This window comes from Aspergillus multicolor (genome assembly GCF_047715735.1).
Source record: "Aspergillus multicolor strain CBS 133.54 unplaced genomic scaffold BDW74scaffold_9, whole genome shotgun sequence".
NCBI classification, from domain to species: domain Eukaryota; kingdom Fungi; phylum Ascomycota; class Eurotiomycetes; order Eurotiales; family Aspergillaceae; genus Aspergillus; species Aspergillus multicolor.
This window is the reverse complement of record NW_027395960.1, coordinates 904,689-929,220: the sequence shown is the minus strand read 5'-3', so window position 1 is coordinate 929,220 and position 24,532 is coordinate 904,689. Positions and strand designations below refer to the sequence as shown.

The following is a 24,532-nucleotide window of genomic DNA, read 5'->3' as shown; positions in this document are numbered from 1 at the left end:
TAAGCGCTAAGAGTTCTGCTTTAGTAGTTAAAGTTATAATAAAGTATTACTTTATTACTTTTTATTTAATTAGCCTGTTATAAAGCTTGCAGATATATCCGGCGCTAGAGGAATAATCTAAATAATTTATAAAGGCTATATTTAAATAGGCCTTATAAATCTTAATAAGAATTTTATTAATATTTAAAGCATGTAAACCGGAGTACTTAATGGCAAGAAAACAGGTGTTATAAAAATAGGCAATAAGGTAATTTACTGCATGTTAATAATAATCTACTAGATTAATAAGGTATTTTAAGAGGTGGCTAACTATATATAAGATATCTAGGCAAGTAAAAGTACTTATATAGCTAACAGATCCCACCTTTAAGTATATCTTAAAAATTTATTTTAGTATTACTTTATCCATGTTTAGATAAAGCTTGCTGGCGGAGAGCAAAGGGGTTCCAGAAGGTTAAATAGTTATATTTATATAAAAGTAGCTTATAATAGCTTTAATATAAGAGTTTTAGTATAGCCAGACCTTTTATTATTATTTATCCTAAATAATTTTAACTTTAAGAAACCATTATACTTCTTTAAGGTATTATAATTTATATTTAGCAGCTAGTTCTTCCTTAAATACTGCAGCTATAGCTTGTGCCTGCTTAGTAGGGAAATTAGTAATAATAATATTATTTATATACACTAGTAGTATTATAAATTTACTAATAAAAAGATATTTTTTTTTAGGAATTATATTAAAGCCGTGTTTGCGAAGAGTTACAGCTAAATTAAGCTACTAAAGGCATGGAGACTTCCTAAGGCTATAAAGGGCCTTGCAAGCCTTTAAGAGCTTCCCTTTTTATTTATATTTATTTAGTAAGTATAGAAATACTAGACTCTAGAGTTCTGTATTCAGGAATATATTAACTATGTCTTTTTAATTAGTATTAAGGTTAAAGGCTGCAATAAAAGCAGCAAGGATTTAAAAGGCGCGCGCGGAAGCCATAGTAGCTTGGTTTTCTTTATTAAAAACTGGTTTAAGGTCTCCGTGTATATAAATTTAAGCCTTTACTTTAAGAAAGTAGCTGTCTGCATTAAATTTATAGGTAAGCACCCATAGTAAAGGAATTATCTTGTTAATCCCAGCCTCTTATTCCTTTACTACTTCCCATGCCTTTATCTTTACAAGGGTTAATAATTCAAGGTCTGCGGCTTTATAAAATTTTATATATAATAAATAATCTTTAATATCCTTCCAGTACTTGGGGGGAGGCGGTAGATTATCTTAGTAAAGGTGTTTCCTTGCTAGGTTTTAGTAAAGCATAATAAATATATACTAGATATAGTTAAGCAGTTCTAGTATAAGGGTAATTACTTTAATTATATATGCTTTATAATTATTTATATTATAACACTTTATATTTTAATGCTTGGGTTATTATTTATAAGTTAAATTAAGGAGTTACATAAGTTACTAGGAGCTATTTTCACCCCCTAAGCATGTAAAGTATTAAGGTTTAGCAAGGCGTGCTTGCTTTACTTCTTATAGTAATTACTCACCGGCCGGGTCCGGTGGTGGCTTCCTGGGAGCATTAGGTTATAAAATTTATTATTAAGGCTATAGTAGCTTTTTAGGGAATGCTCCAGGTGTTAAAGTTTATATAAAACTTTTATAATATTAAGGTTTTAAAGTTACCTTAGGTGTTGGCAAAGGCAGTAAGCTATTTAATTAATTAAAGCGCCTAAGCCCCATAGCCAGAATATTAGAAGTAATCTTATCCCTTCCTTAATATTTTTTATAAATAACTTTATTTTCTTTAATTTTAATAACCTGTGGTTTATTTATATTTAGAGTAGGTTTATTTCCTTTCTTTTTATTATATAATTTTATAAAATTTAAACTTAAGTTAGTATCTTTAACCATGTAATTATAGTTACAGTAAGGAATGTTAAGGACCTTGGTTAAAGGTTTAGGTATATTAATTATAATATTAATTTATAAAAATAAATTTTTTAAATTATATATTCTTATTTTATTAAAAACTATATCTCTGCATGCTTTAACACGCTAGTTTTCAGGGAACTAGATCTACTAAATATTTAAGGCCTTATAGCTAATAAGGTAACTAAGGGAGGCCCTTGGCTCTAGTTTATAAAGGCCACTATCCTAACTTCTTCGCGCCCACGCGTAACACCCCAGTATTTAAATATTAAAAATATAAGGCGGCTTACCAGTAAGTTTCTCCCATGGAGTTTTCCAGTCAAGCTTCTTTACTAGAATTTAATTACTTATGTAAGCTGCAGCTTTAAAGATCCATGGCCATATTAATAATAAAAACTTTACATGCAGTGTAATTATTCAAGCCCTTTAAATAAGTATTCCTCCCAATTATTTAGCCATGCTATTTTAAGATAGGGTATATAAAGCTAATTTATTCTGCAGTATCCCTTTAAAGCTAGCAAATCCGGGAATCTCTTTCCTAAAGCTAGGCTTATTATTATTAAAAAGAACTTTTGGCGTACAGCTAAACTGTGTTTAAATAAGTTTAGTAAACTACTTAACAGCTTTACAGCAGGAGGATTTTAGCTAGTAAGTATAAATTTAATAAAACTTACTAAATTTATTATAAAAATAAGTTATTTACTTATCTTTATTTATTCCTTTTTTTATAAAGATTAGATCCAGATATATATAGTTAAATTTAGCTTTAACTAGCTTATGGGGCCTTTAAAAGGTTTATTAAAATGCCTAGCTAATTTAACATGTCTTGCAGTGTTAAGGTATTTAAGTATTTATTATTTTAACTCCCTAAGTTATTATTAAAAGGTGTTAAAGCACCTTATTACCTATATACCCTAGGTATTAGTAAAAGATATTAAGATCCCCTGTAATTTTAAGTTCTTAAGTAAATACTTTGCGCCTTAAATAGCTTAATACATAGGCCTTTTCTTAAGGTTTTATATATTTTTTAAAGTTAATTATCTAAAGGCTAGATAAATAATTTTTAAGATAAAATATTACTTTATTATTTTTTAAAATTAATAAGTTAAAGTCCTAGTAATATCCTAATTTCTTAAGTTATCTTGCTAACAGGATATTTATATAAAAACCAGGCGTGTATGTAATATTTTTTAAAGTTAATATTATTAGTTTTTCTTCCAGGGACTTAAGATAAAGTGTCACGGATCTAAAGCCTTTAATAATATAGTTTAAATTACCTGCGCGGATATTGCCTCCGTGTTAAAGGTTAAGCGTGGTAAAGCGTTTAATATTATTACAGACATAAATAAAAGCGCCTGTATTAAATATAAAGGCTTTAAAAAGCGCCAGGGATTATATATTATAAGTATTAAAGACAAGTACACTAATATAATATATTATAAATTATATATAGTATTCTTCTTTTTTAATAACTACTCTGGTAATTAGTAGAGGCCTTTAAGGCTTTATATTCCTTTTTTCTTTTATTACCTTGTTATTATTTGCCTTAATCTCTTGGAGCTTCCTTTTATATTTATTAATTTTTTTAAGTACTTCACTAACCTTTTTCTCTGCAGAATTATTAAATCTATACTAGTTAGGCCTGCAAGAATATATAAAATAAAAGTAGTATTTTACTCTATGTTTACAGCCACACGGGCAAGCAACTTTCTCTGCGGATAACTTTATATTAGAGGGTTTGTTGGATTCTTTACCAAGTGTAGCAAAGGCCACATGGCCTATGGTAAATCTAATAAAGCTATTAGTTGTTAAGAGATATTAATAATATTTAAAGATAAGTTTTAAGTAATTTATTATATCTGCACCTTCCTGATTTTTAGTTAATCTATATTCTGCTTAGTGTAGCTTAAAGAGTATCTGCTAATTACTTTTAAAAATAAGATATTAGCAGTATAGTTACCAGATTTAGGTTACTTAAGATATAATATCTCTTAATAAGCGTTCTTATAATTCTAAAGCCATTGCAAGATCTTCCCTTACTTAATTAAAGTTATTAATACTGTAATATATTTATTAAATGCCTTTAATTTGCATTTAAGTATTATTAGTTTAAATTACTATTTTAATTTAGCAAGAACCTCCGCGGTAAGCTTATTCTTAATAAGTTATTAAATTAAAAAAGTAATTAACCTTTAAATTACTTTATTTATATCCTGGATTTTAGAATTAATAAACTTGGCATGGTTCCAGTGCCTGTTATACTTTTTAAAGTTATTTTTTATTACATTATCCGCAGGAAGATCCAGATATTTAGGAACTTTAAGCTATTTATTAGCTTTAGCTTTAGGATTTAAATAATCCTATATACCTATAACTTTTATAAAGTAAGAAATATAACTATACCAGGCCTGCTAGTTATTCCTGGACTTTAGAATAACTATCATGCTTAAAACAGTGCTAGTAAAGCTTATAATAATATTTATATTATATATAGCGTTATAATTTAATTAGTATTTAAATTTAGTTACAGGAGTTACTCCGTTCTGGAAGGCCTTTATATAGTAAAAGGGCATGTATATTAGGGGTTGGGAATAGCTTCACAAGGTCTAAAAGAGGTAAGAATTTAATATAAGCTAGCTGTTAAGTTAGAATCCGGGCTTATAATTCTAATGCCTTTAAACTATACTAGCTAGGAATACTAATTAAATACTAGGGATTATATTAAAGGTAAAGAGCATAATAAATTCTTCTAGTTCTAAGAATGCTTTGGAGTTTTTATAGGTAAAAGCAGAGGTACTGTAAACAACATCCATAGCTAAATCTATTTACTGTTTGGAGGTTTGATATATCCAAACCTGTTCGGCTTATGACTTCGGTAGTTGGAGGCCTTGAATTACTAAGAATTCTCTGCCTCAGGTGACAAGTATCCTCCAACATAAACAAACGCACAGGTTGCCGCGTCGCCACTCCTATCATGTATTCCGTCGCTCAGTATTCCAGAAGGGGTTTCTGTCCGCTGGTTTTCCTGATATCAAAATTACGGCCAGCTATGCAGGACGATACTGCTGAGTTACGACGTCAATTGGAGGAAGCGGGACACGCACAGGAAGAGGCGCAACAACGACAGCAAGAGGCGGAACGACGACAGTAAGAGGAGAGACAGACACGGGAAGAGGCCAAACAGCGACTGCAACCTAATACTTTGTTTCACCTTCTTAACCGCTGCCACGAATCTCGATCGCTGGAGATTCGAGTCGAGACAGATGCGACCTTGACAACACAAGGCAACGTGACTAACCTAGTTAACCGACTTTTCCCTAAATAGATTGTCCCTTGGCATGGTTTTCCTAATTCCCAAGAGCAAATCTGGGAGAAACTTGAGCGTGTAGTTAACTTTACCTCGCGTCCACTTTTTCCTTTCGATATCCAGGTCGATCACGTCGTAACAAACATCCGGGACCGGCCGATATACTCAGAAGCAACTCTATGAAATGTCGAGCGAGACACTGTGGATAATCTTGTTGAATAGATTATTAAGGCCTCACGGGGTGACGAAATTTTGCGACAAGAGTTTGGTATAGAGGGTTAAGTGGCGTTTTATAACCGCGCGAACTCAACCTCTCTGGAGAGCAGCTTGGAGCAGTTGTGTCTTACTGACGCCCCTCATCAATCAACAAATAGTAATTGCGGGAGAGATGGAAGGAAAGGGAACGGCAGATCAACAGTGCAAAGTCAAAAGAAGAATTGCTCGGGAAGGCAACGCAATCGCCGCGCTGATTAGTTCTGTGTTCACGTTGTAGCTAATGAGCAGCAGACACCAGTGTACGCGGTGGAGTTCAAGGCCCCTCATAAGCTCACGGTTGCTGAATTAACTGCAGGCTTGCACGAGATTAACCTGGCAAGCAATGTTATTAATCAGGAAGGTGACACCTTTAAGTTTCATGCCATTTATCTTAACGCTGCTGTTTGCACTTAGATATTCTTATACATGCATAACCTGGAGATTCCGTACGGGTGCATTTGGACAGGGGAGGTATTTATATTTTTGCATATTCCGGCTAATCCCACCATACTTTAGTACTACTTGTCCGTTCCAAACAAAGACGTGCGGGCGGGCGACAAGAGCTGCCTGCACCGGACTGCCGTGGGCCAGATGCTTGTGTTTACCCTCCAAGTAATGGCAGCTAAAGCTCCGTCTTAAAAGTGGCATAATACCATAGATAAACAACTGTCGCCTTGGAAAGTTAAATATCTAAATGTCTTGCGCCATATCCCTAAGACAATACGCAAAGAACTGCCGCCCTTAAATTATCGACCTTCGCACTGGAAACCGCTCCCAAAGACCCATAATACACGTCTCCGCGCTTGCTGCAAACCAAGCGTGTCTACCCCGGAAGGCTCTTCAAGCAAAAATAGCGACAGTGACAATGAACTGCCTTCGCCGTCTACCGCGCAGCCACGCGTAGATCAAGCCGCAGAAAAGGTAGCGAACATTAATTAAATAATAGGCGCGAGCAGGTATCACATGACAGGAGAAATACGGAGGCTCCCTCTTAAAATAACATGTAGAGACCATACTGCACCATGAATTACATCCGTAGTTTGGCCAACCGTGGTCTCAATAATAAGTGCCTTAATTGGCAGCACCACGATGGTCAGCGGCATTTAATAAACCTGTGTGAGTTCACGCGCAAGTTACACTGTTAACTTGTCCAGAATTAAAACAAGGGCTTTAAACTGTTACATATCCGTGGTTAGACAGGGTATCTTTTAAAAGCAACTTTATTATCTCATGGATATACCATGCTTATTAAGGCCATAACAAAGGAAAAGGAGTATGCGCTTAAAGTAAAAGTGGATAACTATAATTGCCTTTAAAGCTTGCAAGGGGATTAAATCCCGGTTTGTTTAGGCGACTTTAAACTAAATATTAAATACTGGTACCACGGTGAAATAATAACGCATATAATAATCCTAACCTGGTTTAGTACTAGGCTTCAGCGGATAACTAATAATGAAAATTCAGCTTTCTTTTATAAAGAGCGTGATTGATGTTTATCCTCTGGTTGCACAGAGTTGTCCACAAAGACAAAGAATGATGTAATATATCATGGGATAATTTCACCAGACATTTGGTTGTTATTAACTTAAAGGTTGTGGAGTGGCTTGAGCGGCCTTAGCGGGCCCGGCCCCTCCAACCAATGACTGGTAATCTATGTCATGTCGCGAGGGCGCGGAAGAATAAACGAAGGCGCCTGTCCAGTCTGCCTGCTACCTGCACCTCGTGATGGTCCATTTTGAGTAGCTGGCACCCTGTCTAATTCAAAGCAGGATTCAAATTTAGGGCTGGCAGGACACAGTGGTTGCTTGTACATACATGGTATGCGCTGATCAATTCAGCTATTATCAATAATATTGTCGATTGATGGTTGCTTCACAATTAAAAGACTATCTTCCTTCACTGTCTAAGATGTCCGGCCAAGCTCTGGCTGAGGATGAGCCATGTGTTCGCGTTCACTCGCCTAAACCTTGGAGGGAGAGGTCTCTAATTTCATCACACTCCCTGCCTGTACACCGCCCTGCCTCCCTCCAGTAGGTATCACGCGGCACGCGGCCTAGTTTTAGAATGACTCGGCTCGATTCGTTTACGGCCATGAACCCATACAGCTCTCATCAGTCAGGACACTTACTCCTATATAATCCAGCTCCTAATGTTTTGCTCTTGTTCACATTGGGATTTTTGCAACTAGGGCGTACAAGGCGCTGCGTCTGATTTGAGGAAAATGGTCAGGAATTTCATCAATACGTGATGGAGCGATAAAGGCAAGAGGTGATTGCGCAGCAAGCAGCAAACATCTCCACAGCTTTTAAGAGCACACGAGCCTCATCGACCTCCAAATTAATGGCTTCTGATTGGTTTGTCAGTTCAAATCCAGCACTGTCTCTCAGGCTCCATAGGCCCAATAATGGAGTGGGGCGTGGGCGCACAGATCTCAGGCAACGAATCAAGCGAATCTGGAGTTTCGAACCTCTAGTCCTTTAATCAACCCCGCATTCTATGTTATTGCGTGCAGATGGAGGAGTTACCGAGTGCCTGGTTTCTCTGCCTGTTCACTAAATTGAACAAGCGGCGCTGCCGCGCCGCTTACATTTAAGTATACGTGGCATCTCTTTGACCAAGATAACATACCACCTTCCAGCGAATCGTCCACATACATAGAAGGATATACGGCCGGAGCCAACTTTATTGGACCTCCGCCGCGAGTCATTTGGTTTTGCTTGCAACCGAAGCTGTTCATGGCTGATAAAGTCCTCCTCTCCACACGAGACACGTTGCGGCAAGGCGGCCGAGAGCTGTCTCTTGCGTCGTCGTTATGCTGCACGAAAGTGTGATCTCGTGGTCACAAGCCAGAGAAGACCCATATCACGCAGGTCTCTGAGCTGTTCAACATGCATGAACACTGTGCCGCAGAGGAGACGACCGCCACGATGCAAGATGCAGCATCAAAGAGGCTTCTGGCCTTGAGTGAATGAGGAGAGGGGATATGCTTTTCATGAGATCATGGAGTCTCATTATGAGATGCCGGGTGGTGTAACTGATGATTTAAAGACCTTGCTTCGGCTCGAACGGTATCCCAAATAACCCATAATCATATCTCATCTTCTCCACATACAATAAAGTGTCTGAATAGCCTTATCGTTTACTCTCTTACTTGTCCTGCCAAACATGCCACCCGTGTCAGTCGCGCACCCTGGGAGTCAGCATCCCCCTTCGACCCAAAGCCAAAGGCCAGCCATCCAGCAGCCACTCACTACCCAGGCATTCGCAAACCTTGTGGATCAAATAAGGTCAATTGCTTCAGGTTCTGATTTTCAGACCGCAGAGGAAATCTTTGTCGAGGTGGCCAGTCTTCGAAGTCAGCTAGACTCCAAAGAGAAGGAACTGGAACACGTCAAAAATGAAATGTCGAAGCAGGTAACTGCGAAACAAATTGCTATCGACGAAATGTTCAAGGAAAACGGTGTTCAAAGGTCCAAACGAAAAGAGGCTACAACAGAGATAGAACGTCTCAATAAGCTGGTCCAGGAGGGAAAGGACTCAATTTCTCAAAAGCAGCGAGAAATCAGCAACGTTAAGGGTAAACATCAAGAGCTTGAGTCTGATAAAGCCCAACTAAAGTCAAATTTGGGGTCTGCTCAACGTGATATTGATGGACTACAACTCAAAGTGAAAGAAAAAGACATCCTGATTGATAGGATGAAAAGCTCCCATTCCGAGAACCAGGAACGTTTGAAGGACGTGGAGGAAAGTGCTAGAAATATGGAGAAGGAGAAGGCTGCTTTGAAAACATCATTGCAGGCAGCAAGAGCTCGCGTGGAGGAGATCGAGAATTATGCAACTCAACAGTTCGACTCTGATGAAGATTCCATGTGAGTTATGTCCAGATTAAGTCAAGCTCCCCGTGTACTAACTTTGCATAGGGCAGATGCCTTCAACGATTTGTGGCAATATGCCATTACTGAGATCTATTCGCACTTGGTCAGAGACCTCTCTGAAGAGGTTTTGCAGGTGCGTACTCATGTTACAGAAAGCCATTTCTCCCTCCATACTCACACCCCCTGTCGTCTCTAGAACCGAGCAGTCTGGGAAACATTCAGAAGACTAAGCAACCTCGCTGTTGAGCACCATGTCCCACTTCCACATTCCAACTCTCTGGCCGCGAAGCAGATGCGGCTGGCTATATTTCTAGCTATTCTAGCGAGGGAAGTTGATAAGCAAATCTTCCAGCCCACCTACATTGTACCCGAAGACGCAGGTATTCGGAAGGTTCTCGCCGACCTCGCAGCCTACGACAATCAGAGAGAATCATTCTACCGGTCTATACTTCTTTCAATCGATCCTGATGCACAGAATGCCGATCTTCAGTCAAGGATCCAAGCGGTCATTAGAAATGCTTCTTCATATCTATATGACATGCTTCCTAATGACCAGTTCGACCAACTTCGCACAAGTGTTGAGAAAATAGTAAAAAAGGCTATTGAGATTTGGCATCCCCTCCAGCACTCCCTGCAAAGATATGAACCGGATTTCGAGCCTCTTAAATGGGAAGACGATAAATGGAGTCCACTAGAATTTCCGGAGGGAGGCCACGCAGGGAGTGAAACCAGTCCAGATGTGTTTGATGAAAATCTACTTACTGTGTTCCCGCGCCTAACAGTAGTGGAGAAAGGACATCGGTTTCCACTCACCGATGTTATCCAGTTGAGAAGATCCCAGCCGCAGTGCATGGCGGCAGGACGAGAGGTGAGCAACGTACCGACCAGGCCTGTTATTAATCGGGTCACATCAACTCGATCTCGCAGAAAGTCGATTGCTTCAAGCAATGCCGGCCCTGCAAATAGTACTCTGCTAAGTAAAAAAAAGTCTCCGGGTGCTTAGTTGTGTAGAGGAAAAGACTCCACGGCAGTCATACTCTAACGCTTGACAAGAATGATGACCGACAAAGCGGTCATCCCAGAATGATCTGAGCAACATGATGGACGGAACTATATAAGGACGCTCATTACCGCTGTATTTAGTTTTGTTCTCCATGACTTATTCTATTGAACAACTAACATAGCTAAATTGTCAACGATACTATCGCATTTCTAGTTCTACTTCTCTTCTCTCTTGATCTTAGAATAACCTTAAGGCCTCCTTCTGGACCCTAAGAAGCATGAATTGTCCTCTAGGATTTCCACCACATTTTATTGTCTTGATGCGCCAAATTGAAGCTGAATGTATTTCCCCATTCTTAATTTCTCTAACTATTCTTCCCCGTCAGTATGCCCGAGTTTTTTCGTTCAACCCAAGCAGACCCTCCTCTGGTTTCCTCCTATTTGTTTTCCCTCCCTCTCAACGGTCCGTGATTGTTAACTGACAAAATGTGTCATAAATATGTATCCTAACCTCTCCGGACTGACCACAACTAGGCGCGACGCAGTCGTGACGACGAATCCAAGGATAAAGATATTCCAAGCTGAACTTGCCCAACATGCCCGGAGGAGCAAGCCTAGCAGGTTGAAGAGCTTGCTGAGCATGCTTGAGAGAGCAAGATAGTCCCGATGTCCTAACAAGACATTCCTAGGTAGCATTTTTATTTTTAGTCCCTTGTTCGCAGATTATACCGCAGAGTCCTTATCTAATTTGTTCATGTAGTTTGGGTTTATGTATTGCCCGCTATTTCTGCTAGGCTACGCTGGTCCGTGGATGAATTGGGTACTAAAGGTGGGTATTAAAATGCTGATTGCGTAGAGATTCTTTAGAATAGGCAGTCTAAAGGGCACTTTTTTTCCTGCTAGGAAACTTGGTAATAATCTTGTCCTATATATATCCTTCCTGCTTTAATTACATAAGGCCGCAAGATGTGATCGCTGTTATAGACACTGTAGAACGGCTCGCTTGATTCCTGAGACTGTCTGCTAGAAGGAGTGGAAGAGGGAGAAAAATAAGGCTAGCGAGTACGAATGAACACCTACAACTGCATGTGGGAAACAGAACTGTGGTAAATTGAATGAGACTACGTAGGAAGAGGTTTGCGCTGTGGGGGTGCTGTCAAGCAACATTAAAAAAAACATATTGCTCTCGTTTTAGTGTGTTGAGAAAGGGGAATGCAGATGTTGAGGGGGATGGTGGTACCAATGCCATCTGGAGGCTTGAGGTTACCTAGCTCTAGTCCTATAAGTGCAATACTTCCTAGAGCTCTATATTGAACACTTCAGGAGCTATTACAAGACAATGAGTCCGATTGGAAAATAACTGGGAGTATCTAGGGCGTCTCAAGTCACGTGCAACGAAGCCCTAGGGGAAACGGCACCTCGCATCAATGGGCCGTATGAGCCTCGTCAACCCAAGAATCCCAGATATACGATTGCCTTTGCGTGCTTACGACCTATCTTATCTACACCAAACTGACGACGGGATGATGCCTGGGCAGTCTTTGTGACGTGGCTTGCCAAGCAAAGACCCCTGCGTAGAGCCAACAGAGATGGCCTGATTCACCAATCAACTACACGCTCTAGACGCCATCTTTATATAGCCCAGTATGCTGCCAATGGCAAACCCATGCTTAACAGGGTATATCAATATGAAACACGCGATAGTCTGCGCGGCTATGAACTGGGAACCAGCGAAATAAGAAAAGTCAAGGCTTCCCCTGACATTCTCCAGAGCCGCCATCTCTCTCTAACTAACCTTTCTTTGCCTGTCCCCCTTTCATTACCTGTCTACTCGCAAGGATATACCTTACAATGGGCAAGCTGCCATTAATTTCCCGATGAAAATGAAAAATCCATCCCCGGTCTTCAAACTTCTCATCGTCATCACTTCTATTATCAACAAAGTCCATGCAGAGACAGAGTGCACTTGGCCAGACGGCAGTATCGCAGAAGGATACGCGCCCTGCAATCCCACCGCATCCAAATCCGCCTGCTGTCTAGTCGGCGAGATCTGCATGACAAGCGGGCTCTGCTACGGCAAAGTCGGCCTGAACTACCGCGGCGCCTGCATGGGAGAATGGGACGACGTGAACATCTGCCCAGATGCATGCAATAGTTTAAATGGTGGCTACCCATCAATGATAACACATGAAAGCTTAGGGCCAGAGCTAACAGTGGTTTCAATCCTTAGGATCCATCTCATCCTTCGTCAACATCTGGCCCTGTGACGGACAGGGCCAAACAGCGCCGATGAAGTACTGGTGCGGTAACGGTGAATCGACCCCGTGCGAGACGACGACGACCAAGGGGGCAGATAACGGCATGTTTCTTGAGATTGGAGGCAAGGGGACTAAAGACAGCTTCAATGCACTGCGGATATTGTCCGAGGATTCGAGCTCCAGTTCGTCCACCGCAACCTCTAGTACTAGCACGAGCACGAGTACTACGGCAGTTAAGCCAACTGAAAGCGCAGCTAATACCAACGCTACGGCCGATACAAATCCGGAGCCTGGAGAGAACAGCACGTCTACAGATACGGGAAAGATGGCGGCCGTTGGTGCCGGCGTGGGAGTACCGCTGCTTGTTATCTCGTTGGCATTGGGCGCTTGGTCTACATGGGAGAGGAGAGCCGGGAAGAAACTGTTCCAAGAAATTAGCTCGAGTGGAGATCTGGGCTATTCTACACGCCAAAGCCAAGCCAAACAACTGCCCGACCAGGAGATATATGAAATTGGGTCTGGACGTTGGCGGCCGCCTGTAGCGGAGATGCAGGGGAGCGGGCCTGGGCCTCAGCGACCAGATAGTCCGAATCTGATTTGATTGAAGGCAGTTACAACTTCAAGTAGGAAATATATTGTACAATATGAAACCAAGAATAAGTTACCTAGAGTTACCTACCTAGTAGTGGCAACGAAAACTGGAGCCGCAGTGGTATACTAACCTACTACCAAATTGTTAAGCTTTTGCCATTACGCGATTCTTTATGTGATTATAAGGCAGGGATCTGATTACTCTGGTATGACAAAGGATGTTGAGACCTAAAGCTGAATCGAAGATTCCGATGGTCGTTGGCCAGTTGTAAATGCCCGGTGTCTTCGCTGCGGCAATTGGGGTTGGTTGCCATAGACAAGCTCTGAGGTGGTTTCAAACCGATTGACTATCAACAAGGATAATAAACAGGTGGCAAGACACCTAGGTAGAGATGTGAGCAGGTATTAATCTTAAAAGCCTTGAAAAGGAGACTTAATAGGTGCAGCTATAGGTAATATTTTAGGTTAAATAACCAGTAACTACTACCTAGCGTAGGCATTTGGCGTGGTCTTATCGTAGTATGAAACCCCTTAGATACTATTACTAGTTAAAGTAATTAAAGCAAGGCGTGTTAGAGAGCTACATACTACCTGTAGTAATTGAACCTTAAAATAATAGTAGGATAACTTAAGGTTTGCCATGGACAGGATAGACAATTTCTTCCTCTATAGGTACCTTTATTAGCTTTAGATCTCTCAGTTCCTCCGTTATCAACTACTAACCCTGGTGAACTTTTTGAAAACTGTGCGGGTTCTCCTGATTCCCGCCCTTCATGGTGCTAGATACTCCGAATTCCGCCTCACAGTAGCACACGTCAGTGAAGAACCAATGTATCGTTGGTAGCGTGTCGGACCGAAGAATTGAGGTTGATGTCGATACACCCTTATGTCTAGAACAGCAAGGGGTTGGCATTCTCCAGCGTTGGGTCCAAGCCACAGGTCCAATTCTCTTTGTTCTTACACCTTTACTATATCATACAAAGGGGTCGGGTTTGTTACGCCGCCGAAACATGCTGATACAACAGAATATGTTGCATTGAGCCCTTGCAGTCACTGAACTTATTATATGCACAACAAATGAATGATTACACCGCTGTTGCCTTGTCTTGTATGTAGTGAGGAAATACCAGAATGAAAATCAAGCAGGACGGACTATGTGTCATCGAATAAGCAAGGTAGGCGAAGCCACACTGCAGTGAACCAGTACACTGAGGTAGCTAAAAGTTTAGGTAGCATGCACATTCTTCCCGAACTCAGCAGAGGACGTCACTGGAGAAACCCATGCATGTCATCATGGGTTTGTTACACTTACCAACGCGCTACCCCACTCTGTCTTGATGGTAAGTAATTTGCGTCGGCCGAGTTTGATGGGTGCTGTAAAGTCTATAAGTAAGAGTGATATGCTGTCGGTCGAGGAATCAACATTCCGACTTTTCTCCCGCTGGTACCCCGAGGAGACAATTGATAACCTCTGGGGAAACTCTGATCACGTTCCATCTTCGAGGGTCGTCGAGATCAAACCATCTTATCGCTTGCTGCGGAAATTAGGGTACGTCCGATCTACTTTAATTTGCAACAGCAGCACTAACAAGGCACGCCAGGATCCCGACAAACTATTATCAATCTCGTTTTACCTTGTGATTAATTAAGGTGATTCGATCTATATGTTATAGGGAGGTCAAGCCGTTCGCGCCGACGCTGGCATCTTTCTGGTCCGATGTATCATACATCAACGTCAGTGTCCCCCAGATGACTGCGGCAGACGGGGCAAAGGCCTTCAATATGTCGGGATAACTAACTCTCCGCGAGCTCGGATTTCAATTCGTGGATTCTTGGCTTACGTACGGAAAGGACGAATACATGTTCTACGGCACTCGGGTAGGCATTTTCGGCGGCGGAAACAAACCAACCGAAGGGCCATCGAAGATCACCGAGAGGTTCCCCATGCTACACGATGCACCGGGTTTCGACATCATCGATGCAGTCATGAAGGTACCGGGCGAAGAGCATGAGTTCTAACTTTTCCGCGGAACCAGATACGTCAGGGCTGATCTGAAGGAGAAGCGACTGACGTTTGGCCCGGCGGAAATTGCTGACGAGTGGCCTGGCTTGTCGGAGGCCGGTTTCGAATGCGTCGATGCGGTTCTTGTGCCTGAAAGGTACAAAGGGACAGGTGTGGTTCTTTAGAGGCAACCAGGTTGTCAACCTGATCAAATCATTGAAGGGCCCACTCTGATCAAATCTGCCTTTCCGACTTTGTATCCCTCTGTGACGAAATGAGCTTGGTCAATTGGTATTCCAAGGTTAGAGAGCCAGTGGAGTGATTTATTCCACATCCATAATCCTCCCTGAAAGTGTGGACGCAAAAATGGATAGGTTCATCGTGCCGGTGCTCTGATTTGTTTGCCGTATCCATTCGACAGCTACCTATTATACGGGAGATTCGTGCAGTTAGAATGCGTGTGCTATAGCTGAGGCTCGGGGGAGTAGCCTAAAAGGTTGGAACCTGAAATGTTCGGTGTAGGCTTATAGCTACTCTTCTATCATATGCTATCTACCTACTCGTATTCAGTACATGAAATCAAATTGATTTGATATCAGCCACCTTCAAGGTCGTACAGCCAAGATAGCCTGCTCCCACCGTGCAACCACAATCGACAACTTGACTGGATATGTTTGGCTGTTCTTCAGCGGCCCCGTCTCAGCCTCCAACCTCCATTCGGTGGCCTGCTGGTTCCTGAAATCCTATTATAATCCCCGATGCCCAGCACTAAAGCTGGACCCTTGTCCGCCCGCATTATTTTTAGCATGGCCTGAGTCACTCCGCAGAGGTGTGCAGGCATCCACAAAACATTTGTTCAAGGTGGTGAATCTCCCCTTGTGAAGAGTCATGGATCTAGCTCCTTTCCACCTGGGTCCTAATGGTATTCTAGATTCTACAGTAGACGATGTTAACAGATAAGCTTCCAAACTTACAGCCTTAGAAGTTGGTACCTGTCGCCGGTACGGATAATTACAACCTAATTCGGAAAGAACAGTCCAGTCCCGAGGTCAAACCAATGAGTCCTGGCCTCGTATTTAGGTCGGTGCTTTCCCCAGATACAGATCCGCCGTGTAACCGCGCTTTCTTTTTCTTCCAGGGCAAGGTTCATAAGACTCAGATCTCTCCTTCTGACAGAACGGGAAATGCAGTCTCATCGCCCACCCGTCCAAGCGTGACCCTTTGTCGGCAATGGCTTCGAAACTAGCAGAACAGCACGTTGGTTTAGAATCATCAGATGTTATGCTTCTTGATCCCCAGTCCTCGCAGACAACCCTTCATGACTTGAGCAAGCAATCAAGCTTCCGATACGAGCAAGTGGGTTCGATTGATCTTCCAGACCAATCTTGTCTGAGGAGCGCTGGGTCTATCAACGACGATGACACAGTCATTCCTTGTCGCTTTCAACACTCTCCTTTGCCATCAACCAAGCCAAAGGCGGAGGTAAGCAATCAGCATTCATCGGTCCAATGCCCGACAAGAGCAAGTATCATACAGCGCCGACTGTCCTGGGCATCGTCGATAACCCTGGTGTTGGCGATGTACTCCACACTTTTCTCAGGACTTTTCCTGGTCGTCGCTATTATAAAACCTCGTTATAAAAAGCTCATTCACTCGAATGGGACACTGGCGCCATCCGCAGCTACTCTGCTCAGTGCAATTGCTGCAAAGACAATTGAATTGTCATTTGTCACCGTATGCATTGTTTGCCTTGGGCAGATCCTTAGCTTTCGAGCAATCTCCCATTACTCGCGTGGAATCTCCATCGCTGACATGTGTATGCGAACTTGGATCATGCAACCGGGCTCAATTCTCGTGCATTGGGAGAGCTTGCGGTATTCAGGCTGCTCGGTGTTGGGCATTCTCACTATAATCGCGACATTAGTCTCGATGTTATACACCACAGCGGCAGAGGCGCTTGGTATGGCAGCTCCTCTATATTTAACTTCGTCGCATTGTGATTCAGTGCTAATGGGGTTGTTACGCTAGTGGCCCCCAAGCTGGTATGGGGCCCCGTGGAGAACCGGATCCTCGTCGGCGATGTCTACACCACCTTTGCCAACTATGGTTACCTCGCCGACAACTGCATGTCCGTGCTTCCCGTCGACGCCGACAGCTTAAATCGGAACGTGACATGTCTACAGATCCAATATCTGGGCCCATCATACAGTGACTATCAAGCCTTCACCCGTGCATGGAGGCTTGAACCAGAGAAAGATCTCCCACTGCCAACTACCCTGGAATTCCGGCCTCCGCCGACTGCGTGGATTCAGGAAAGTGGTATCACAGCCATTGGAAGTTGGATTGACCGAGTGGACAATGCCGCTGTATCGCAAAAGTATGGCCGCTTCGTGCAAAACGTCACAGTTGCAATGCCGCATGCGAACATTCTTGCAGCCATGGACCATCCGGCCAATGGCCTCACCCAGGGTAATAGTCCCTCAAATAGAGGCAGCTATGAAGTGGAAGCCTCCGTGATGTCCCCCGCGTTGAACGTCCTCTGCGCTGGCATGAATGCAAGTGAACTAGCACCAATTGTCTACACTGAATGGCCCGACAAAGGTGGGAACTTTGATCCAGAAACCTGGGAAATCAATCCCCCAGCAGATCTTCCAGGCCGTGGCGATGGCGAGTGGAACAATCGTACCGCTGTTGACGAGCTCTTTGGGTTTGGCCCCGACTATCCCAATACGACTACAGTTGCTCCGATCTTTGGCACACTACCAATGCCGAACATGACGGCCGTCAATGTGACAACAGACTACGTATCCAATGCGATATACCTACTCGGTGCTAGCCCGCCCGGGAGAAAGCCAGAATATGTACTATGCTCGCTCAAGGCTCACTACTCGCCTCAGTGCTCGACCAGGTACAAAGTTACACCGAGCGGCTCCGAGTTCTCAGCATTCTGCGAGCAAGGCAATCGGGCACGTTACGGTGCCCTGCATCCCAGCATGGATAGGCCAATCTGGGCGCCTGATTGGAGGTTCGTCGCTGTCCATTGGATGTACGGGATGTCCCTGGACTCTGGCGTCAGGAACAAAAAGTCCACTAGCAGCTGGCTCTTGACGAAATTAGTTCCTACTATGCCTTCCCTCCCACCAAACCGTCCGTCAATAAGCGAAGCGCTTGCTGTGCTGGCCGGAAACACTCTTATGCTGTCCGCTGTAAATGCGTCCTTCGCACCCTTTGCCAACTGGACCCGGACAGCTGCAAGTAGCAGGGTCGATCGACCAATAGCGGAATCGTTCAACGCTACGGTCCGACAGCTCGTATACGCATCGGGAGGCACTCAGCCATGGCAGGGCGTGTTCTATCCCATACTTCTGTTTGCCTTTGCAATTAGTGTGCTCTGCCTTGTCTTCATGGTGCTTGGGATCCGTGGGAACCCAATAACCGATTTCACCGAGCCGCAGAATCTGTTCACACTGGCTGTAAACAGTCCGTCTACGTCAAAGATGGAGGGTGCCTGCGGTTCGGGGCCTGATGGAGAACAGCTGGGTGAGAAATGGCATGTCTCAATGCAGGAGCAGGATGAGCATTACTACATCCAGTTCAAAGAAGACCATCAAGAGGCGAAAGATACGAAGGGACCGCTTATATGGGAGACGGAGTCTGCTATTGAATTGATTGAAGATGGACATGAGAGGTTGATACGCTCTAGTCAGGCGACGAGGGAGTATAGGAAGTTGGCTTTGAGAAAGACTTGGGTATCAAGTTTGTTTTAGTCACATGTTGGTTGCAGGGGGGGAATTAGGTATTCTGTGCGGCTTGAGTACAGAAGGGTCCAATCTCTTATGTCGAAGGCACTCAAGCACATACTTCCTACATCTTGTCACTCGGTGCTGTCTTCCATCCCGCAGTCCCCAAGCACTGGAGAAGGGGCCTGAAATGCTTTGATGTTTAGGGTCAGCCTGGCCTGCTACCTATAATATGGTACCATAGGTACCCCACATCTTGGCCGGAGACCTCACTTCCAATCAAGCTAGAGCACGTTTGCCTTTGGCGCGTAGGGAGGGGTAAGGCTGTTGAGTCATCAACATCAACCACTGCATAGAATCTTAATCATTCCCATTCAACTCAACTAGATTAATTTTATTGATGCTCTAATAAGGATCTAGGATGTCACCAACTCACCATGCAGATGACACCCCAGAGCCGCCGCTGGAATCAGTGAAGACTGATATCGAGCCACCCGCAAAAGACAACGTGGCAAAGAAGATCCATGGTATAGTCGAAACGCTCAAGGAGATTCAATCTCAGTTAGCCGACCAAAATAGGCTTTTCGAGAACTTGGGGAACAAACCCATGAAGCCCGCGCCACAGCAGCCACGAAGTGTCTATATCGACAGCGAGGAGTGGACCAACACGATACTACCTTTCCAGGAGAAATGGCACCGCTTGCGGATTCCAGACGCGGATCACTTGTTAAGTTTGATTTATGACATCATCATGCTATTGTGCTTTAGGATGCCTGCGGACCTAAAAATCGCTGCTTGCTTCGATCGGATATCTTTGGCTTCTTACTCGGATCTCGATAGGCGCTCCCTCAAAGCAGGTTCGGTTGACACTTTGGAAACAACATGGCCGATCTACCGGGAGCCACCTTTGGATGTTGGGAATGATATGCTCGATTCCAAATGCTTCTTCCCTGGCTGTGCAGAGCACGGCGAAATCGGCCGGAGGGCTCATTTCGCCACCATTTTCAACCTTTTCATTCTATCAAGCTGCATAATATCAGCTTTGCACAATTGAGGAATCCCCTGAAGGCACCGCTTATTTATGCACGGTGCGTGGTATCCGTCTATAAGGGTTGCGTCCTCGTACTCATGCCGTTGTAGCCCGCCATTCCCTTGGCAGAGAAAGCCACCATGCTAGGTAAGTCACAGACTTCAAGCAGACAGTGCCAGCGAGTCTGTGGGCGGATCATGTAAGTCGTGAGACACCTACAAAAGATACAATGGTTGATTGAAACGCAGATCAATATCACTTCACAGAAAGTCTGTGTTCCCTATGCGAACCATGGCATTTATAGTATGGCAGCTGGGAAATTACAGTTCTGCGTACTCAAGCAGTGGGTGTTAATTTCGCATCGCCGTGGGTCAAGCCCGAGAAGCCAGGGGCTTGCCAATATCATGAAGACAGTTTTCTCGCCCTGGCTTTCCACACCCGATGGATGAAATTCAAGGGCGACGCCCCGGCTCTAAGCGAGCCTGTTGATGGCATTTTCTTACCCCGAGATGCCGGGAATATACCGAGCGGCATGGACGGCACGCTTGACCTTCAACTTCGCGAAGAGCGTTGCGCGTTTGGCATGTTCACTACCACAAGCTAAATGATATCGCCGCTCTATACCTTGGTTAACGTGACGGATGATAAGTTCCCCCTCGATAGGAAATCGATCGACGAGTATCTCGCACCTAGTGTCCTGTATAGGACGGCACTACCATATGCACACGGCAGGTTGATGGGGGCGGGGATGTTTCTCCTGTTTACCTCTGCAACACTGGAGTTGATGATTGTGCCCAGTTAGGAGGAATTCCTAGACCGGCTGGATGGCACGCTGCATACAAGTGTACGTGTAAAAGCCATGTCCCCTCCCATAACTAAGCAATACTGAACAAACCGCATTCAATTAGCTCACGCAGATGACCCGTGCAAACGGGCGGACCTTGCTGTTCGACGACAATGACTTCACCAAGTCAGAACAGTACTTCGCTGCTCTCCAGATCCTCCATAAATGCAACGATTGGATTAAAGGCACCCTCCGTGATTTCAAGGAGCTGTGCCAGAATACTACAAGGGAACTTGGATTCTCCGAGGCCGCAGACATCCCGGATGAGGAGTTGGAGGATTTCAGGGCACTTTGCCGAGCTTTCTTTGACGGTGTTGAGGTACATTTCCAGCCACTGCTTGATCGAGTTGAGCGGAAGGTGGAGGAGGTAAAGGGGCTCAGGACGGGGTACGTTCTCGCATTCCGATCACCCACTAAGACACCATATTCTGCTGGATCGACGATTTAGGCTCTGAAAAGCTAACCCACTCGAACTCCAGCTGTTCAACGCAACCTCCGTCAAGGAGGCTTCAAAAAGGCACAAAGCTAGCCGAGAGCAGCCGCCAACAGAACCGTTATATCTTGGTATTCACCGTTGCTACGGTGTTCTATCTGCCCATGGGGTTCGTCACGGTGCTCCTTCCCAGCCCCAACCCTTGAATTCCACCGCAGGTGTCCATCTTGTACTAGTGTAATCGTGCAGTCATTCTTCGGCATGCATATATTCGACCCCAACGATGTATCCTCGGACTCGCAGACACCCTTCATCGTTACCTTTGTGGTCCTCAATGTGGCGACGTATGTTACCGCAGCATGTGCGCTTCTTGTTGCCCGCGAGGATAGTTCGATTTGAACAATAGTCGGCTCCTGGAAACAATCCGTGAGATTCGAAGTTGTGCAGCGACAAGGACGTCCTTGGGCGAGCTTTCTTGGACCGCACAACACAGAGAAGGGAAAGAGGGAAGTGGTTGAGTCAGCTGTATAGCCCTGCCCGCCTATAATATATTTCCAAGCGCAAGCGCCCTTCATATATATTGGTAAAAGGGACATTGTTTGCTTGTGTTCGTCGAATTTAGGAAGACGGAAAGTAAACAAAATGCAACCTTCTACGACCCTACGAGTGTATATGGCGGGACATTGACCGATAGTGTCAGATACAAAACTCTCCATTGTTCAGATGTACACAGATTTCCAGTAGCAACCTGTGAACAAATCCTACATCGATAGGTTTCAATACTACGGCAGTGAAGGATAAAATGTATTAGTGCTATTTCCCCTAGCCTCCCTTCCCCATACCAACAACAGCCTTGTTCGTCTTTCCCTTAACATACAAAGTATAGAGTCTGATCGCAGTAACAGCAACCATGAGTACCCATCGTCCTCCCAGTACCTCTGCTTGACCGTCCGCTAGCTTGAGCGTAAACGCATGTGTCAGTTTCGGCCACGCCATTACCCAATCCACGAAGGCGACCTCAGGCTCATCATCTTTGCGGACCCGAACCAACTTGAAACCCTTCTTCTTACCCTCCTTGACCTTGCGCCATGCAAACTCTTCTCGCCGTTGGTTATCGCCCACCTCAATTGAAAAGTAAAACGCAACATCGCCATCCAGTCCCGGTTCAGCGCGCATGACCTCCGTATCCATACCACCGTTGGACTTCAGATCCGCATCCGGATCAAGCGGCGGCAGGAAGATAACCCCATTTGGATTGAATGCATGCAAACCCGGCACTTCGTCACCAGCAGCGGCAAGAATAGGATCCTTGGAATTCATCCCATCGCGCAAGATAAATCCCGTTCTCATCCCGAGCGGCGGTGTACCGCTGTAGCCAGAATGCATTTCGATGAGACAGAGTTTGTCCTTGGAGGTTGCGCCGCTGCAGAGATTCATGGACTTGAGTTTTGTCCACTGCCCGTGCATGGACATTGTTGAGGGGAGGGAGCCATAGCGGCTTTCCTGATGGGATGTCATGATGGAATTTTTGGGGGCTTGAGAAACTTTGGGGGATGGTGGATCAGGGTAAGATTCTGAATGTAGAAGTTAACCACAGTGGCTTTTGCTAGGACCAGGAGCTCCGCCACGTCGAAAGTAAAAGACATCAACGTTGCTGGTGGGTCGAGTGTCAAGGCCTTGATTGGCTTTCTCGTCAAATGTTGGGGTCTGCAGATCACAATCCCTGGGGCCAAAAACAATCTAAACGAACTTTAATTATATACCTCGTATAAACCCAAAGCTCTTCAAAGGGAAAGTTAGCCGTTGAGCCTTGAAAAAGGGATCTAAGCCATCCCAAAGCCAAGGACCCTACAAATACGCTTGTGTAGGCTGGGCGGCTTTGGCCTAATTTCCATAAGCACTACTGCAAAGGATGACATCGGTGGAAAGCACAGGAGTCTACCTGCATTATCATATCTGTCAGACACTAAGCCAAGACTCAAAAGAATTATGGCTTGGGCTTAACCATTGAAACAATATTCTACCCAACGAAAGCAAGCTACAAACCAACAGACCCTACATCAGTATGCACTGCCTCTTCACATACCCATCCATGCTCTCCCTATACGCTTCTGGGGACGTCATGCTCTCATAGACTAGAAGACACGTCAGCGGAATCAGGTATAGCCCAACAATAAGAAAGCCAACTTACATTCCCTCTTCGCCTCCTTACTCTCAGCCGTCTCACACCACAGCCTCAACAGCCACGTAGCAACCAGGGCATCCCTTAGATCCTGCGGCATGCCCTTCGTAATCCTCAGATAGTACCTGCCATCCTCTTCCCCCTCGGCCGCCACCTGTCCACCTTTGAAATCGCCCCACTTGTAAGCAGTAGAACCAAGGCCCGCTTTTCCGCTCGGTTGAATGTCGAATAGTACGAGCTGATGGGCTCCTTCGTTGAATAAGGGTCTATCTGATGCGGTTTTACCCGCGCTTAACAGTGCTTTGAAAGAGGGCTTCTGGAGCCGTGCCTCGGAGATCTCGAGGCGGATGTTGCCTACCGTCTCTGGCACCGCGGAGGTGATGTAATACCGGGCAGGAATGTCGGTGCGGTACTGTGCGTGCTCGGGGTGGACGAGGTAGAAAAGGTGTTGACGGCGTTTCTGGGGCGGGCTTTCGCTTTTCTCGGCCTCGTTATCCGCACTCTCGACCCTTTCGAGTTTCACGGACGAGTTCTTGTTCGGGATGGACCGTATGTCGGTGCTTAGCACGTAAAGTGGGGTCGAGGGGTCATCCTCAGCGACGATGGTCTGACCTGACAGGTAAAGGACTGCGGGGTTAAGGAGGATGTCCTTTCTAGCGGATATCTTGAGAGAGTCGGTGTCTGAGTCCATTTTTTTAATTGAGTGATGTATGAGATTCCTCAGCGACAAGTGGTCCAACGATTGATGCAGAGAGAAACAAGTAGTATGTCAAAATTGATGTACAGGAGAGGAAAGTTGGCAATCCTCTATGGTAATCACCACGTGGTCTAGAGATGAGGCTCACCTTCCCCGATAGTCAACAAATACGAAAGACGGCCATGTGCCGTGTATGAGGCATTTTCCACGCGGGATCTCGTCATAGGCAGCTCGCTTAGACCCTGGGAGTGGAGCCCCGCCAAGTGTGGCTGTGAGTGGGGGCGGGCGGGGCGGGCCCTGCCGCCAAGAACCTTAGCTTAACCTTGGTCCGCGCCTTGCAGTACGAAGTACGGTAGACTATATTGCAGGCCTGAAGATGGCTGGCGGAC

At 44.6% G+C, this 24,532-nt stretch overlaps 6 protein-coding genes across 6 annotated transcripts; 4 read left to right on the top strand and 2 right to left on the bottom strand.

Annotated features, from left to right (window-relative positions):
- Positions 1–8,654: 8,654 nt before the first annotated feature.
- On the top strand, positions 8,655–10,367 carry BDW74DRAFT_190269 (uncharacterized protein; the record flags this gene model as incomplete). The annotated part of the gene is made up of 3 exons (XM_073732148.1): positions 8,655–9,358; positions 9,410–9,497; positions 9,561–10,367. 3 exons carry the CDS (start codon positions 8,655–8,657, stop codon positions 10,365–10,367), a joined length of 1,599 nt encoding a protein of 532 aa, XP_073585092.1.
- A 1,882-nt stretch (positions 10,368–12,249) lies between these two features.
- On the top strand, positions 12,250–13,225 carry BDW74DRAFT_177379 (uncharacterized protein; the record flags this gene model as incomplete). Its single annotated transcript, XM_073728882.1, has 2 exons — positions 12,250–12,529; positions 12,597–13,225. 2 exons carry the CDS (start codon positions 12,250–12,252, stop codon positions 13,223–13,225), a joined length of 909 nt encoding a protein of 302 aa, XP_073585091.1.
- Positions 13,226–14,615: 1,390 nt separating this feature from the next.
- On the top strand, positions 14,616–15,234 carry BDW74DRAFT_177378 (uncharacterized protein; the record flags this gene model as incomplete). The annotated part of the gene is made up of 3 exons (XM_073728881.1): positions 14,616–14,764; positions 14,889–14,949; positions 15,025–15,234. The coding sequence occupies 3 exons, from the start codon at positions 14,616–14,618 to the stop codon at positions 15,232–15,234; spliced, it is 420 nt and encodes a 139-aa protein (XP_073585090.1).
- A 1,816-nt stretch (positions 15,235–17,050) lies between these two features.
- On the top strand, positions 17,051–21,663 carry BDW74DRAFT_177377 (uncharacterized protein; the record flags this gene model as incomplete). Its single annotated transcript, XM_073728880.1, has 6 exons — positions 17,051–17,177; positions 17,246–18,966; positions 20,790–20,831; positions 20,896–21,198; positions 21,311–21,433; positions 21,514–21,663. 6 exons carry the CDS (start codon positions 17,051–17,053, stop codon positions 21,661–21,663), a joined length of 2,466 nt encoding a protein of 821 aa, XP_073585089.1.
- A 411-nt stretch (positions 21,664–22,074) lies between these two features.
- Positions 22,075–22,739, bottom strand: BDW74DRAFT_151762 (uncharacterized protein; the record flags this gene model as incomplete). Its single annotated transcript, XM_073724251.1, has 1 exon — positions 22,075–22,739. A coding segment is annotated over one exon (653 nt), but the record flags the coding sequence as incomplete, so codon positions are not given.
- A 517-nt stretch (positions 22,740–23,256) lies between these two features.
- On the bottom strand, positions 23,257–24,279 carry BDW74DRAFT_151761 (uncharacterized protein). The gene is made up of 2 exons (XM_073724250.1): positions 23,456–24,279; positions 23,257–23,399 (listed from the first exon to the last, which is right to left on the bottom strand). Exons 1-2 carry the CDS (start codon positions 24,135–24,137, stop codon positions 23,320–23,322), a joined length of 762 nt encoding a protein of 253 aa, XP_073585087.1. The 5' UTR covers positions 24,138–24,279; the 3' UTR covers positions 23,257–23,319.
- Between the last annotated feature and the right edge of the window lie 253 nt (positions 24,280–24,532).

Bases quoted from the DNA above. Each gene is read 5' to 3' on its own strand.
- BDW74DRAFT_151761 (XM_073724250.1), bottom strand. From the start codon at position 24,137: ATGGACTCAGACACCGACTCTCTCAAGATATCCGCTAGAAAGGACATC. The intron at 23,400-23,455 runs GTAAGTTGGCTT...CGTGTCTTCTAG, and splicing joins TAAGGAGGCGAAGAGGGAAT to TCTATGAGAGCATGACGTCC.